The sequence below is a fragment of the Odontesthes bonariensis genome, chromosome 9 (genome assembly GCF_027942865.1).
Source record: "Odontesthes bonariensis isolate fOdoBon6 chromosome 9, fOdoBon6.hap1, whole genome shotgun sequence".
Lineage (NCBI taxonomy): Eukaryota > Metazoa > Chordata > Actinopteri > Atheriniformes > Atherinopsidae > Odontesthes > Odontesthes bonariensis.
Window position 1 is genome coordinate 8,747,564 of NC_134514.1, and position 18,767 is coordinate 8,766,330.

The 18,767-nt window shown below is 39.1% G+C and overlaps 1 protein-coding gene across 1 annotated transcript in view; it reads right to left on the reverse strand.

Annotated features, from left to right (window-relative positions):
* The window catches only part of LOC142389015 (glycerophosphodiester phosphodiesterase domain-containing protein 5-like), a 40,735-nt gene extending 23,931 nt beyond the window's left edge, over positions 1-16,804 (reverse strand). Inside the window, exon 1 of the mRNA XM_075474566.1 lies at positions 16,656-16,804. Coding sequence (XP_075330681.1) covers positions 16,656-16,804 — 149 coding nt within the window. The remainder of the gene's footprint in view (positions 1-16,655) is intronic.
* Between the last annotated feature and the right edge of the window lie 1,963 nt (positions 16,805-18,767).

An 18,767-nucleotide genomic window follows, 5' to 3' on the forward strand; every position in this document is an offset into this window, starting at 1 on the left:
TTATTTTGCTACGTAAAATAAAAAATTTTGTTGAAAAACATTCCAACTAATCAGATTTTATTACATGATCATCTTCTTCAGTTAATTTCTGTTCAGTGTGTCTCTCTTTCTGTCGTTCTCTCTGTAATAGCAAATAGCAACATTTTGTTTTCTAATTTTCTTAAAGGAATTCTTTATGAATTCCCTCATTGCACCTTCTTTTTCTGCAACCTTTTAAAGGTACTTGCCCAGAAAGAGTGAGCATCAGCAGCTGTTAATGTGGACACAGCAGCTGCTTCCACACCAGAGGCTTACACAAAATATAGCCTACCTTTGAATAGAAACTCTCCAGAAATATGTGCTTCACTACTGTGCTGAATCAAAGATGTTTAAAGGGCTTAAAGCGATATGTTTTAGAAGCCAACACACAAACAATCAAATTTGCTCTATCAAGCAAAACAGGTTAAAGGTGCCTTTCACAGTCTCCTTTTCGTGCTCATTAACTCCTAAAGACTCACAGGCCTAAGAGGATTAAGGCTTTAAATTAAGACGTGTAGACGTTCAAAAAACAATATCAGATGGCACACCTCTCTGACTTCCAGTGCGTACTGTTCCCGTTGTGTTCAGGGATTAAGGTCAGATTCTTTCTATAGAAAAATGTAACAGATGCATTGTGTTTTTGTACCAAATTAAAGTCATCCAACTCATTATCTGTTTCTTTTTTCTGTGCCAATGTAAGTGTAGCTTGTATTTACTGTTTTCTGTGACCTGGATTTAAAGTGGGTCAGATGTAGGACAGGTGGTGACATGAAAAGATAAATTACATTCTTTTTTTTCCCTCAGAGCAACTAATAAGCAAGTACGTCTCAAATTTAGGATGAGACAGCTGTGTTCCAAGCAAGCAAATTGGCAAAGATGAAAAAAACAAAACAGATGTTCCTTAACCACTGCATTTCCCCTGTCAGTCTATCATCTTTGTTTCTTAAAACATTTTTTTTCTCTTTGTCTTTTAACATTTACCTGGTGGTAACCGCTGACTCTGCCCACACACATTTCTATTTATACATCTATATATTCAGCACCTCTTTCCTCAAATTCAGTAGCACCTCTTCAACCTTAGCCTGAATAAGGAGAAAGTTCCAGTCCTGTGGAAGACTAAAAAAATCTAATGCAGAGTCTATTGTCAGAGTCGCACCTTTCAGGACCCACTACAGTTTGCTTATCGTCCTATCGTCTTCAGCGAGACCCCTCTCATGTGGACAAAGCCGGCAGCACGGTGAGGATCATGTTCTCTGATTTCTCCAGTGCTTTTTAAATACAATACATCCTGCACTGTTATGTAAGAAGCTGGGGAATACACCTGGTTAAATACACCTGTCTGCATCAAATTTTTCAAACAAACGATGGCGGGACACCTTGAGAACTCATTTTTGCAATTGTATATGCAGTTCATGGAGATGTTACTTAACGGTGCGTCTTGCTGCGTGGGAAACCGAGCTCTCCCATCTTTCTCGCCAGCCCTTCCAGCAGATGTCCATCTTTCACCGTCCCCGACATGTGGCGGTAAATAACGTCCTCTGCTCGGGGGCTGAGGAGCTCGCGGACCTCCTTGTCTCCCCAGTTGGCCATATTAAAAAATGTCTCGAACTTGATGTAGGCTAAAACAGTGTAAAACTTGTCCTCACCTGTCGCTGTTGTTCTGAATCAGCTGTCCATTCTGTCTTTTAAACTCCTCACGTCACGCCCACGTCCGACCCGCGTCGATTGTGTTCACATCAAACTCGGCTCGGCAAAAAGACTAGGGTCCGACGCGGGTCGAAAGGCGAGTCGAGTTGACGCGGCAGCCCGGGTCGGCAGTGTGAACGCAACAGCGGACACGCTAAATTCGCGAATTAAACGCGGGTTATTCGGCAGTGTGAAAGGGGCTACTGTCTCCATCCAGGGTGAAGAGGTGGTTGAGGAATACAGATACTAGGGGTGTGCAAAATAATCGTTATGACGATGCATCACGATTCTAATTTTCGCGATCTACTGCATCGATTCTTGACGCCAAGAATCTTTTTTTTTTTTATTATTATTTATTTATTTATTTATTTTTTATTTTTTGGGGGGGGCTTTTTATGCCTTTAATGATAGGACACATGCAATTGATGCATTTCGCTGCAATGGATATTTGCAATATTTATTTAATTTTTTTATAGTTTTATAAATCCTATGCACTTTTTGTGATGAGTGTGTCCAGTAATAGTAATATTTGTGTCCAGTAATTTTTGTTTTAATGGCAATACCTCCAAAAGTTGTTTCAATAAATACAGTTATGAATTGATTTGCTTTGAGTTATGTATCAATTGAAGACACTATCCAGATCATACACAGCAGTCAGCCACTGGTAATGGCTGTATTTTTTTTTTAGTATGTTCAGTGAAAATATCGCAATGCATCACGATGCATCGCAATAATTCAAGTATCGTGATGCATCGTGATGGTATCGCATCGTGGCATGTGAATCGTGATTCGAATCGAATCGTGACTTCTTTGCCAATACCCACCCCTAACCGATACCTGAGGGTTCACCACCACCGCAGACTGGACTGGAGATGCAACACTGAGAATGTCTACAAGATGGGACTCAACAGACGGTACTTCTTGAGAAAGCCAAGGTTAATTCTCTACAAGTCTGTGGTGGAGAAAACAGTCTGCTCTGCAGCATCAGGGACAGCGTCTCATGGTATAATGAGCTCTGCAGTGTACAGGAGAAGTTATCGTGTCATAAAAGACTACAAGTTTCTCACCTATGTAGCACCACAGTTTGAGGGGTCGTGCAAACCCAAAGCAAACACAGAGAACAGAAGATATAACAGATATAGTACTCTGGGCACCTTACAGTATGAACCAGCTGTGGGAACATTGCCATATGTGTCGCTCTCTGAGGAAGTCTCAGTACCTCCAAACAAGAGTGCACACGGTATGAGTAAGTACAGAAGCTCTTTAAGTAAATACACAAATTCAGGGCACCTGAAAATCATTGACAGAGTAATAAACAACATGGTTGTTGTTATGGTGGCACGTTTTTATATTATATTATATTTACATTCTCATGTTTGAACACAGATAATCATCTAATCAGCAAAATATTCTAGTTATTAACACAAAAGAGAATAATTTGGCTTTCGTTTGCAGAAAACTTGCTTAGAACATTTTTAATCATTTTCTGACATTTTTGCAAAAGAGAATTAATCTTCATTAATTAAGAAAATCATAATTTCATTGATTTCTAGAGGTCTAAAAACAATATTCATTTTACTGTTAATCCAATCAAACTGAAACAATTTTCCCCCCTAATCATGATGTTTAAAATAATCCATCAAAAAAAGCCAACTTTGAAGTTATTTACAGAGAAAAGACTACGAATATAAAACAAGATTAAATCCTATTTAGTCTACAGGGAGAGTCGATGTGCAGTGGAAGCAGAAATATATCTATTAACAACTCTGGATAATTATAAAAAATCTGCTTACTCTAAGCATAGGGACCTGTAATGAGCCAGGAGATCATGAAATGTATGTTTTTCACAACTGTTCCAGTTTCTAAAAGTCTTGTTCTACTTTCCAAAAGGACAGATTGTTGAGAAAGTGTTCAGAGAGAAAAGTCTACTTTGTGAGTGCTGTACTAATTAAACAGTAACTGACTGACTTACTGTTTTATATGGGAAAAACAATACAATGTATGATTAGCTTAAAATGTACTGTGGAGAGTTGAACGAGTTGATTCAAAAGTCTTAAGTTTCCTTTGTCCTAAAACTTGTCTCATCCTTAAAAATAATGGAAGACGTGCCCTCTGTGTTACCGAGCAGAGAATCATGTTTCTCTATTGGTGCTCTGGCTCTAACCAGCATTACACCTGGCCATATAAACGTGAACAGGGAAACCCAAAACCCACACAAAACAGTCAGTAGTGTCATTGTTAGGTATTTTTTTTTGCTGTTTTGTCTGAGTAGTTGAAAGATGATCCGAATGCAAGCTTCCTCTTTTTATATTACAAGCATCTTTCTGGCTTCAAACATCCCACTCAGCAGTTAAAAGCTGCGATGCATCAACCGCAGACCAGACTAACCAGGTTCAGGTTCATAGGAACACTAACTGTCCAGATATTTTATCTTTATGTGATGTAGGACACTGAGGGAGTTGGTAGAGAAAAGGTTGGCAGTCTGTCACGTTTCACTTGGCTGCTCAGCTCCATTACATCTGACAGGATCGCTGACTGCTGCGTATCCCTGCCAAGAATAAAATTATAACCCAACAGCATGCAGTATAACAGGAAATGTGGCACCTATTCACAGGGACCATTCTCTTATTGCATCCTGGGAGCCTGGAGGCTACTGCAGGGCAAGTCTATTGTCAGAGTCGTTCATCGTTGATTACACAGTAAGTAGGGACAGTTGGCAAGAAATCTGGCATTACAATTAAAAACGAACAAATCTATTTTTTTTTTTTTTTATGTATATCATGTCATAAACCAAGGCTTAAATCTATCTTAATTGACATGAATTCATTTAATTAATCACACTGCATCATTTACAACCAAAAATCAGAATAAGTTTGGAGGGTATAAAAAAACTAAAAATGTTTTGATGCCTAAACGTAACCTAATGAGTAGAAGAAGCACATCTAAAAGTGCATCAAAACTGCAATCGAAGCCTGGCTGTTGGTTATGGATCCTCACCGACTTCTCATTGATCTCCTGCTCACCTGCTAACTACTTCAAAATTGGTTTAAGCGATCATGGATGGCTGCTCAATCTGCCAATTTCCCTCGGATAGGAGCCATTTGTCTGTGACCTCTGAAATATGTCGACTACAAGATAAAAGGGATTTAAATCTTGTTGTAGTTTGAGTAAAATGTGGTTAGATTTAAAAAGGGTGGTGGCATTTCTGCATCTTGATATTATGTTTGTTTCTCTGAATAACAGAGCTTTAAGTCTTATTTGTGGATAAGATGATGTATTGGGCTCACGAACAGCGGTCTTCAGAAGTTTGAGGTCATAGAGCAGTATATGTAATATTACATTTGCTGCTGTATTAAGGTTTAAAACATTAAATATTAAACCTTGAATCTTTAAAAATGTTTCCAAGTGACAAACTCAAAAACTGTCAGATTCACTGCCTGTATGCTCAATTTAAATAGCTCTTTGGCAACTTTTGTTTAATCTGCTAAACAAAATAGTAGCAGTAAGACAGATTTGAATCTATAGGGAGTTTATGAAGTGCTCTTTAAATCAGTCAATTAAAGCCTGATGTTCCTGAGCAGCTGCACAGCTGTGGTTTTAAAATGTGAATGAATGTGCACAAGATCAGATTAAACTTTAATGGCCCCTTTAGGGAAATGGAGTATTAGATGTAATGTAAGACGGGTCAGTGCTGAGAATTATGTAAAATAAAACAGCCAGTAGCCCAACTGTTGCAGAAAATAGACACAAAGACTTCCACTCATGCATGGGAAATTACAAAAGGGAAATGTAAATAAAGAACTGAGTTATCGCAGTCTCAAAGTGCAGCTCTTTTTGGTTTAGATTGACAGATCCTGGAGCTAAATGCAATTTGTCCCAGACTTTCAAGGTGAAAAAAGGAACTAAAAACACAGCTGAACGTCAGACGCAAAGTTCTGGAGGCAGCTTTTACGGTTTAAGTTCATCCCATCTTTCAGTGATGCAGCAAAATCCACACAAGAATGAAAAGAAATACTGCAACTGAATGAGGTTAAAGATGTATGTTGTTTATCTCTGATACAGAGAGCCTGTTATCACTGATATGCAGATGATATTCAGTTATATATTTCTTTTAATTTAAACCCAATGATGTTCTTAAGGTACAGACCTTGCTCAGGTGCTTGTTTTGTCAACATCTAGTGTTTAGTCAACTATTGTAGGACGTCCACAGCCAGAAAGTAGTCAAAATACTTAGTATCAATGTTCTGCATGTATAATTTCTGCATCTAAGTTGATAGATTTGTTCAAATAAAATTTTTTGCACAGTTCAGCAGAGCTGGTGTCAGATCGGTCAACGGTCCCAGTGCTCATTTTCTCACAATCACAAACCATAACTTCATATAATTGATGTTCTTTAATATTATTCCTTGGCTCTGTGATAAATAATACATTTGGTCTCTGATGTGACATACTGAGAACAGATTCCTACAGATTATTTCAGGAATCTTATAAGTTTAGTGCAAGCCACACAGTGTGTGACATGGACCACATTATTATTATCATTATTATGTTTGATGTAGGTAAACTGTAGAACAAAGTCAATCAAAATAATGCCTTCTGTATCGTTGCCTATGATGCAGGACTGACTAATCCTGAATTTGACTATTTGGTTTAAAAAACTTTTTAAAAAAGCCATCTTTGCCCCTGCAATATAAGCCTACCATTTTAGATTTTATAGTAAAATTAAGCATTTAGTTACAGCTCGTGTGTGTTAGGCCAAGATGCCTGTTTGCTTACATCCAAACCCCCCTCTCACTGTATCAGGAGCTATGGCGACAGCTCGCCTTGTCCTACTTACAAACTGCCTGAAACCATGGTAACCAAGGCTAGGTCTCAGGACAGTATAAAACTTATTGCCCCTCTTATTTCTCTGGCCTTTCCTCCTTGTCGATCCTTAATGAGGTTGAAGGCTTTTTTCCTTTTTTAAGGTCTGGTTTGAATAAGTGTCGGGTTTCCAGTGTCACCTTCTTATTTAAACTGAAGGTGTTTTTAGTTTTCACCACAATCTCGGCGTCAGAATCTAGATTCCTCAATTCTAACTTTCTCTCTGGGTGGTTAATTAATATGTAATTGTGACATTTGTGGATGGCGATTTGGCCCTTAAAAAAAAAAAAAGATACTTTCTGCATCATGATTAGTTTTGCTGTCCTGATATGTGTATAATGATCTAAATGTTTCAGTCAAGAGTAAAATTAACATAAAATCAACATAATGGCTGAGCATTTCCAACTGCACTGCACCAATAACAGTCTCCAAATCAATTACTCAGAGATTCATATTTCATCAGTAAATAACACACACAGTCTGTTACAAAGATTCATTTCTATATTCACTGATCCTTGAACATACACGAGGCAAAAGTGTGCAGTTAAATCTTTACTTCTTTGAAGGATAAACTGATTATTTTAATGGAAAAAGAACATCTGAAAAGGTAATATTGATCCACAGCGATCAATGCCCAGATCATCAGAATGGGTACACTGCAACACGATGATGCTGATTAACGGAGAAACTGAAAGTAATAATATAAAATAATCATGAAATAAAGAAACCCTCAAAACTAACCGGACGCCAACAACACAAATATGCAACATAACCATCTTGGGAGCCACTGTGTGCATGAATATTTGTGAGTAGATACCACAGACCAACAGAAGAGTGATACTTTAGACATACAGATGGAGAGACTGTACGCATAAAACAATACAGGCCTCTGTATCCACACCAGTCAGCTCACTGCTGCTCACTCATTGTCCAAACACATCACACCATAGTACTCAACAACACATCAACACCAACACTAACAACAGGCGTGAGCTTTTGGCAAAGTTTAAAACAACACTCATTCTTCGTGGAACAAATGAAAACAAAACTAATTCTCAATTCTGGCTATGAAGACTAAAAGAGCATGAAGCACTTCTGACTTTCAGTAACCACCTCATTATAAGCTGCCATGAGTCCGTTTGCCTGATATGGACAACAAAAATACAGTAGTAAGACGATCTAGACTTCTTCTCACAGTAGATCAACATCTTTCCATCAAACTGCTCTTAATGTGTTGTCATCATCACAGACATGAAACAGCCTCAATGAAAAGGAAATTACAGATGATGTTTTAATTACTTTTACTGCTCCAGTGGGAGATAACCCTGCGGGAATATTCATTCCTTGTGATAAAACCAATTTAATTAAGCTGTAAAGAAAATTAGAATAACACATTAACCATCACATAACCATATCAAAACAATAAAGAGATGAATTCAGATTCCGAAACCTGATAAATGATGCATGTCTCATTTTGTTTACTATTCTTTACTGTGTCCTGGGGGAAAAAAACTACAGTCAAAACCATAAAAACTACAACTATAAACTTAGTACATCTATCTATTTGAGATGTTAGACACAAGGATGGGTTCAGAAGGGGTCTGATTTTTATTTCCCTGACAGAATGTAAATGAGATGCCTTCTGGCGAGTCACTCGATTCAACCTACTGTGCTGCAGACATTAGACACAGAAAGACAACTGAAGCTAATCTTGTTATCTTGTGTTGTAGGCATTATTCTTTGAATATTAAATTTCCCCCCAAACCAATACACTCCCAAATCATCCATAAGAAACCACCCTAACAGACTGTTCCACTATCGTTAGAGGCTGAAAGCAGGAAAATGTTCAAAGTCAACATGACCGGACGACCATCTCAATCCTTGTTACCGTCACAAATAAATGTAAAAAAAATGTATTACCATAATAAAACTAATGCTGTCTAAACTGTGTCTAAATGTGCTGCCATTGAACAAAAAAACAATCACAACAAAGTGATGTTTGCTACAGGTGTGGGTGAAAGGTGCGGCTATGTGTATATTCATACGGTTCGAACATACGATACAACTTTAACTTTATTTTTATAGCACATTTAAAAACAACAACTTTTGACCAAAGTGCTTCAGAGGCTCGGCAGGTGATAAAAACTATTTCAAAATTACAATAAATACATGGACAAGCCAAGATGTCTGGGCTCAACTGAAATGAAAGCCAAAGAGAAAAGGTGGATCTTGAGCAAAGACTTTTAAGTAACAACGTTCTGGCCAGGAACCAAAAAAGCTTGGCCACCCTTATTTCTGTGCCTGGATCTGGGAACATCTACAAACATCTGGTTTGATGACCTCAGGGCTCTAACTGGGGCGTGGATATGTAAAAGCTCAGATAAACTAACAGGGTCCACCCCATTTAAAGCCTTAAAAGGAAGCAATAAAATCTATTCTGAAAGGGACGAGGAGCCAGTGAAGTGAAGCTAAAACAGGAGTGATGTGTTCACGCTTTTATGTCCCAAGGAGTCGAGCAGCCATATTCTGGATTAACTGTAACCACCGAACAGCTGTTTGGATTAAGCCCGCACACAAAGAACACAAACAGTCCAACCAAGTCGTCACAAAAGCGCTTTCTCAAAATATGGTTTGACTTTAGTCGGCTGTCTAAACTGATAAAAATTTGTCTTAATCTGCCTGTCAAACTTAAAAGCACGATCAAGAATAGTTGTTTATCTGATCAGGATGACCAAAAACCACCACCTCAGTCTAACTTTCATTGAGACAGAGAAAATTAAGATTCCAGCAGGTTTTGTACAGATTTGTCATCTTTTTTCATTGTTATTAAACATGAATTGCTGTATGTGTCTTGTGGAGGAAAATAATATAAATTATAATGTAAAAGGGAGCGCCCAAACCCTTCAAACAGCAGAATCATGAGCCAGATTACACTGCAAATCCTAAACAAATAATTTCACAAAAACTACGAGACACCTGGATCCTGGTATACAGGAAACTCTTTATATAAAACACTTATAACCACTTAAGCCTGCCTTTTCGCTAGTTTTATTCTATGTGCAATCATTGTAAATAAAGACAAAACATCTTCATTACATGTAGGATATGACACGTAAAGTTCTGTCAGCACCATTCACAACAAAAATAACATGGTGTATTTATTTGTTCAATCTGAGAGCCAGCTTATAGGGCGTGAAACTAATTCAAAAGTAAATGTGGGACCTTATATGTGAGATGTGTAAGATGTGGTGTAACTTCACTCGAATAGCAGTTATCTTAGTAAAGCAGTGACATGTTAGTAAGAATTACACGTTGGTAGTAGAATGTATGAAAGACTACATGATTTGAGTAGCAGTGGTACATCAGTGATGTAACACTCAAAAGCAGCTGTGGAGGGGGGCGTGGTGCATCAGGTGCAGAGGAGAGGTGGAGAGGTGGGAAGAGCTCAGAGGACAGTGGGAGGGGAGATGATTGGCACACCTGTACATCGTCGGCTAATCATTCTCCCCTTTATCAGTAGCGTGCTGGTCCAGGCGGGAGGAGGATGACAGGATCGAGAACGAGAGCCAGAGACGGAGTGACGTACAAACCAAGCACACGGAGGAGCTGGAGTTCACCTGCTGCCGTTCTGGCTAGTAACCTCGATCATTACATAATAAAAACAAGTCTAAGTAAACACGGTCTCTGCTCATGTGTTGGGTGAACCCACAGTGACACGGGAATTGTTACAGCAGCATAATGACAATAATAAAAAAACGACAAGTGGCGTGCCAACGACCATACCAGACAGATCAAACAGGCCAATTCTTTCTAAATTCCACAAAAGCTGAAGATATAAAGATCAGATGACATAATTGCTTCGTATAGCCCTCTGTAACACCTTTCTGATCAATGTCCTCCATATCATAATGCTTTTCACGGCACATTTGTCACTTCGAGCTGGAGAAATTTGTCTGCTTACCTGCCACAGAAAGCAAGATTTTAAATGCCAAACTAAGACAGGATGACATCAGATAACTAAATGTCAGTCGGTAATGTCTGTGAAACTATCCTCCATAGATGCAAAAATGCAGTTATACTATAAGTAATTATCAACATATAAAAGCTGGAGCCTTCAGACACTTTTTAATTACTCTCCTAATTGATGATAAAAACTATCGTATAGGTAATCAAACCTCTTTAGTTTCTATATGTAAGAAATAAAGATTTATAAACTGACCTTAACTGGGTGATAAATCCATAAATATACAGAATGTATCTAATGCACCTCCATTAGAGCTGATCCAATAACAGGACTTTTGAGTAGCCTGTAATCTTGAAATAATTTACTGATATGAAGAGTCCTATAAGTAAACTTCCAGAGGTTAAATTCCCCATATAGCAGGGAACACCATCAATCCTAATGTGCGCAATATTATATAAACCAGATTAAAAGTGAAAGAAATTTAAGCCCAACACTTTGAGAGAGATTGACATTATATGGCAACATTTCAGCTGCTGACACAACTGTCTCTATCCAATTAGATTTTTTCAAAAAGCAGCTAAAATCCTTATAAAATGCAAACTGATTAAATCCATCACATCAACAAACAAGGAAGACTAAAGAACAATTTTACTCATATGTTAGGTTTCATTTTAATTCGTTATATCCAACTTATAACGGCCTAATAGTATTTTGAAAAGAGCTTAATGGAGTCTTTTATTAAACTAGGGTTTACTAGTGGGAACAGCTAAACAAATTGAGCAGTATGCGCCGCAGTGATGTTGTTCAGTATAAAAAAGCTGAGCCACCGGGACGCTATGTATGTCCTGCAGCGACTGAATTTACCTTTAAACGTGCCTTTTAGTTCAGTACGTTCAGTACGTTCAAGCCCGATATTTAGTTTCTAACGTACCTGACGAAAAATAGGCTAAACACAACGTAAAAGACACGAAAATGCCCTACCAAAAGGAAGTTTGTTCTCTGGTCGACTGCCCGTCCACACCGTCAATTTTCTTTCGTCGGTTTATGACGGTTAGTTTTTAAAAACGTTCTGAGTCACGAGCCGTGTCCCGCAGTGGTCTCGTGCAGCAGAGCAACCTCCCAGCTCCGACTGTGTGATGACACTGAGCCGGCTGCGGAGAGGGGGGCGCATGCACGAGGAGTCCGCTAGAGGCTCCAATCAACCTGTTGCCTACGTCACCGCAGCGAGTTCTATTGGTAAAATAACGTTGTTCCTGTAATGTTTACGTAGCACCATCCATTTTCTTTACCTACTTAATCCAATTTAGAGAGGGGGGGTATACCAGCTGTCATTGGGCGAGAGGCGGGGTACACCCTGGACGGGTCGCACAGACAAGCGAGACACACAAACATGCACACTCACGCTCACTCCTATGGAGTATCCGGAAAGAACCCACCCACGCATACACGGGGAGAACATGCAAACTCCACACAGAAGTGCCCCAGCTGGGAATCGAACCTGTGTGCTAACCACCACACCACATGTGGCACACATTCATGTAAATCGCTTACTTTTTCCACCTAAATCCTGATCTCTATTTATGTTAATCACATAGAAAGATAGCAATTTATAGGAGTTATTTTATAATGTTAAAGATAGATGAGTCATGAATATATATATATAAAAATTATAATATTCTGACACACATCACGTCAGGGTATGAACTAAGGACTGTACATTTGATCCTTTGATGAAGCAAAAATGGGACTTATTTCCATTTAAGTATTTCACATAATGTCAAATTAAATAAGAATGGCTATTAGAATCCAAATGTCTATAAATACTTCACTGTGATCACAAATTCTGCTTAATTCTGTTATTTTTTCAGCAGCTGAACAAATAATGCTGATGGAGCTGTATGAGGATTTTAAAAGTGTCATCACCAGAAAAGGTAATAAAGCTGCGATCAATAAAGCGAGAGAAACGGCATGGCTAACAACTGCAGACAGACTAAATGCGTAAGTTATGAAAGTTTCATGCCATTGTCAATTGTTACACATTTATTTTTACTGTCCTCATGTGTTTATGCTCTCCTCTTTGTGTTATAATGCGTTTACATAAAGCATGCTGAATTGTCTCTGTATGAGATGTACAGCACACATATACTGGCCCTGCTCACTTTATTAATAACCCAATAATCAACACATATCATCATACTTTGTGACTATATTATCGTGAGTGTGTGACCCAGATATTATTTTTTCACTGTTACATCTCAACAGGAGCAATCTTAACAGCCAAAAGCGTACCTGGCAGCAAGTGAAGGTAAATAGCCTTTGAAGAAATGTGTTTGTCCAATAAAGAGAGCACCAAACTAGATATGGAATACAAGAAACTGAAAATAAAAAAGATCACGCCAGAGATTATGAAACTGGAGAGGGATGTTAGTATGAATTCAGATAAAGGAGAATTTTGTGTTGTGAACTGTATTTAATTCTGTTTTTTTTCCACAGCTTGAGAAACATGTAATAATAATTAAACAATTCAACACAACTTGAACTCAAACTTGTCATTATTGTACGGTTCATGCAAAGTGTTAGAAATGTGTTTTTACATTTATATTCAGTGGGATGCCATGACCTAACGTGTGGAAAGTTATAAATCATCTCTGTCCATTTAGCCTTCTTACACTTGCTCTGACTTAAACCGCTTCTGTGTCAATGCTAAATTATGAAAAGAGGTCACAACAATAAGGATCAATGGAAATTTGTGACTTCTAAACTCTTCATAGTCACATCCTGCACAACACACCCTAACTCCTGAACATTATCACCTGCTCCAGACCATTACCATCTACAAGCATGTTTTGAATTGAATTGAATTGAATCCCCACCACTGTTTTGATTATGAATTGATTAAAAAAAAGGAGCAGGAGTTTCTTTAGAAACCAGATTAGCCAGAACTATCGAGAAAAGCCTGGCTTTCCGCTAATCCAGCTTCGTGGAACACCCCTCTGGTGTGATCGCACATTAAGGCAGGTTTTATTTTTTTATTTATTTTATTTTTTAATTTAAAAAAAATAAAATTGGGGGGGCTTTTGTGCCTTTAATGGATAGGAAAGTTAAAAAAACAGGAAGCAGGGGGCAGAGAGAGGGGGAACGACACGCAGCACAGAGCCGTCCGATGTGGGACTCAAACCAGGGCCAGCTGCAGCGAGGACTATAGCCTCTGATCATGCTGATGTTAAAAGTGTGTTTGCACAACAAATGTTATGGCAATTTCATTCAAATGGCAGCACATTTAAAATAAAACCAATAAAGGCTATACACTACTTTTGAATTACTTTTTGGATTTTGCGTACAAATACGATTAATCGTGATTAATCAGGGAAATCATGTGATTAATTAGATTAAAATTTTTAATCGTTGCCCAGCCCTAGAATAAACTAAACCGCAGGTATGTTCTTAAAACACTGATCAGCATGTAGAGTCTTTAGATGAAATTCTGCTCATACTTTATCAGCGTCCTGGATAATATCATGTAGACAAAAACTAAAGTTTCTGTACAGATTACAGTGTCGGTGTGTATGTGGGTGTAATTTCCACCCCGGTTCTGTTATGTAACGGTCAAACGCTGCACGATTCAGCGCGAAAACAGAGGCAGAAAACAACATTAAACACATTGTTTTAGATTAGTGGAAGTTCTGCGCTGTGATTGACACGAGTGATCATTCCCCACCGTCACCAGAGAAGAAGACATTTACAGACACGAGGAAACGTCAGGCTACAGCTGGCTTTGCATAACCACTGCCAGGACTGTTCTGATCCCAGTTTCACTTCCACAAACTCATCGGCAGCACAAAGTCTTTGTTTAAAGGCACATTTAAAAAACAATGCAGAGCACAGACACAAGTGTCCAAAAAGAATAAAGATATAAGAGATGAGCACTGCAACAGTTAAGAGGCAGCATATCTGAACACAGAGATCGGTGGAGCCTTTGTTTATAATGCTGTTTGATGCATCAAAACTTCAGTATAAAGCAACACTTTTTATTTCCACTGTCTGTTAATAAGAGGCTTCAACAGAATCATTGTAGAAACAGACAAAGGCAACGCAGAAAAGGTGTAAAAGACTAGAAAATAATCAGATGAACTCTTGGTTTGGTCTAAATCCAACAATTAAAGTACTTCAAAGAAGAAGAAGAAGAAGAAGAAGTTCAGTTAGGAAACATGTTCATAAAGTGAAGAAGAAGAAAAACAGCAGTGCTTCTGGTGCACTTAGAGGAGAAAAGACTCCTAAAATAGTAAAGAATTGAATTAAAGAAGTACTGGGCTAAGTTTATCATCAATGTCTGGAGGTAATTAATTTGTAGTTAAACAAGGAAGTAACTCCTTTTTAAAGCATCTCCTTTGCTTCTGTACAACATCAAACACACGAGGGGAAACTTTTCCTTTTTAAGGTTTAATTTCAGTCTGATACCAGAAACTTTTAACCTTCCTGAAGACATGATTTTGCTCTCTAATCCTGACCAGATTTAAGTCCCACTGTAGTTTGAAGACAAAGGTTTTATTCAGCAGAGACATGTGGAGGCTCTGATGCAAACTCAGGTAAATCCATTCATTCATCTATTTTCTATACCAGCTTAACCCAATTCAGGGTTGTGGGGTAAAGTTACACAAGTCGGCTTATTTCATTCAAAACTCCTGACCTGCACTGAAAGGTGAAAGGTCAGGTTGGGGTTCATTCTACTCGAATTTTGAACCAAATCTTAGTCCAGAAAGAAAATAAGCCAAACTACATTGCTGTCAAAGCCGTTTCCACAGCTAAGAATTCATTTAAATAACAGGTATGAAGGCGCCGTGGCAGAGACGAATGCTACATGCACACACAGAGAAAGCATCAGACTAACTTCTAAAAGGACCTCGAGATAAAAATGTTTTGTCAGCTGCTGTTTCCAAGGTGAAGAGGAGGAAACCTTGAACAAGAGACGGAGCTGCTCCGAGCTGGGTGTGACTGGTCAGAGTATGAATGTAAAGAAAAGAAAAGAAACAGACAGATAAAAGGTTAGAGTGACGGACAGAAAGCACAGATCCATCCAGACTTCGCTCAGATATCAGAGCCGCAGTGGTCGTCCTCTCAACTCTGCTTATGCAACTCCTACGCAGAGCGTTGCCAAGGAGACGCGGCGCCCCGTGAAACACAATGCATTAAATCTGGTGAATAAGGTAAGGGTCGCCAAGGTAACACTACAGCGGCAACCTGTGCAGCAGATGCTTAGTTACCACACTATATGAGTGAGGACAGCCAGAAACTGACATCTGCTCACTCAGTAATCGACACACACACACAGAAAAACCGGAGCATCCCTCACTTCCTGCATCGTTTCATCCCAACCTGTGATCTCCAAACACCTCAGTCACTGCCAGAAATATCACACACAGATTTTTATTGGATAGCTTTTCCAATATTTATACAGGATGTCATTTGATTTCAGGAAGCTGAGCAAAAAAACAGCTCCTAACTTTAACACTTCTGAGCGAAGGAAAGGTTATTCTGTGATGCATGAAGGGAAAATAGAGGTTCACAATTAATCATTTATTGGATTTTAAACCTATAAAGGTACAATCTAAAGGGCCTGCACACTCATCTACTTAATTTTTGGTTCTTTCACCTGCTCCGTATTAGTTAAGTAGAGTAAAAAAGATCTGCTCAGTTGTGTAATTAACAATGTGACACCTGTCCAACAGATTCGATTTGAATCACTTCAGGACTCCAGAGAGCTTCAGCCTGTGTATTTCTAATACAGAAAGACTCAAACTTATCCTGGGCTGAGTCAGAGCGGTGTTGGGGACAAAAGAAAGATACTGGTTTGTGATCGTCTGTCATCTGTGCATCGACAAGCTGACCGTGAAGTCCTGCACAAGATATTCAGCAAAAAGGATCCGTCCATTTTTCTTTTCATCAATGATCTGTCACAGTTCATCTTTCCCGTCTCCCCTCCTATCACTCTGCCAGTAATTTTCCACTCACCTGCCAGCCACTCCCACATAATCAGCCCAGCTACTCTCACCTTTGCCGGATTGTTCTACTGCATCCATCCAAGACTTTCCAGCGTTCATGACCTGCCTGATCTCTTGTTGCCGACCTTGCCTGCCTCCCAGTGAACTTACGAGTGCTCTGCCTCAGCATCTCTTCTCCTGGCCCCGGCTCCTCTGCCTGGCCCCGGATCCTCTGCCTGGCCCCGGCTCCTCTGCCTGGCCCCGGCTCCTCTGCCTGGCTCCGGCTCCTCTGCATCTTCGGCTGGCTCTTCTGGCTCTGGACACCTGGCCTCCCATAAGCCCCTTCCCTTTACTAGGGGCTGCTAAAGAACCGTTTGCCAATTTTCCTCATCTGCTCAAGTTCCTGTTTTGCTGGTATGAAAATAAAAGTCATTACCAACTTTTCCTGGTTTCCAGAGTGCCGTTTTTGGGTCCCAAACACACCCGTTACATTATCTAGTTAACCAGGACAGACTACTATAAGCAACACCACTACTCACCTTATCACCGTAAAAAAAAAAAAAAAACTCTTTCTGCCTTTTACAGCCCATCTAAACAAACACTACTGTAACACCAATGCCATAACAGCTAATCTGCGTGTGAGCCCTGCACACGCACAGCCAAACACCTGAATTTGTTTTCATGTTGAAGACGCCATCAAAAGTCCATGAAAATGTCAAGCAACTCTAACGTAAAACAGTGTGGACATCGAAGTCTAGAACCACTACATCTCAGCCTGCAGCGAGTGGAAACTGAGATCTAAATGTGAGATACACAACATTCCTGCAGCTCTTTGCTCCTCAGCACACCGATCTGTAAACATTTGCTCGTAACTCACAAAAATTAAGGAAAAGAAAATGCATATTTATAAAGAAGCACAATGAACATTTATTAATGTCATCCAAAGAGCCGTTGTCCTGCCTCTGGACGTTTTGACATTCAGCTGAAGCTCCAGTTCTCAGTCGATTACAGAGTCAGCATGTAGTAAACTTTATATCATGCTGCATTAAATGCATCCAATACAGACAACTCTTCCTCTCTCCATCCCTCGTCACTCCTCTGTTTCTTTGCTTTTCAGGTTAAAAAAAAAGGAAAATCCCAACGTTAATAACTCTCTGCACCTCCCTCCATCAATGTCATGCAGAGTGTTAGAGGAGCCCATCAGGATCCCTGCTGGCCACACGAGCATTTAACCCAAACATAAAAGGCTGAATTAAGTTCTGCTTCCACACTGCGGTGTTCATTGTAATATGATGTGAGGCCCAGTTTTTTCGCATTAAACGTCATTAACAGCAAAGTCACAGGTGCAGTTTATTATACGGCCACAAAACAGTGTATTGTGTCCTCATTTTTCACTTCAGACACTCAATGAAGCAGCTAAACCTTTATATTTGTTCGTATTCACAGTTAAAAACATGCATTTGGACTCCGATCAGATGCTCTATTGAGACCAACCGAGTCCAAATACTGTGATTATTTGTACACAGTGTAATAAGCTAGTTAAATCAGTGAAATATATTTTATGAAGAATGATCCCTGGGAGTCAAGGCGAGGAGGGGGTTGAATGATTCATACACTGCAGTAGAGAGTAAATGAAATAGTTTTAAAGGACCAGCACTCAGAGAAGAGCTCAGACTGTATTTAAGCAGAAAGAAACTGGAGGTCGAGACATTGAGGAATCAGGACAGAAACCTGGACGACATATTTATCTACTCATTAAAAGTAACGTCCTCCACTTTCACACTTCGTTTACTGCGTTTCTTGTCTTTCACAGTTAAAAAGGACGTGTTATGGGGGGAAAAAACCCACTTTTTTCTGTTTTTGGGAGCATAAGTTAGTGTTTACTGCTGGCCTGCTGTCAGCAGAGCTGTTTCAGTCGGGCCGCCGTGCCTGAACCAACAGGTGATTTGACCAAAGCTTCTTATACATCTCAGTAAAACCTCAGAAAATGATATCAAATTATTAAAAAAGGAGAACAAAAAGTTATGTCACCTTTAAACTTTCATCAGCACAGAAAAGGTGCTAACTCATGTGTTCATTTCATTCAGTTTTTATTTAACAGACACAAGAACAGTGGACATTATTTTGAGTATCTTCACTCATCAGCTTCGGCATATTTAGAAAATATAAACTAATAGAGAATTTGATGCCAGAAACACATTAAAAAACAAGTAGACTTGGAGTCATGTTTATCGTTGTGCTACATCAGACAGTTTTTC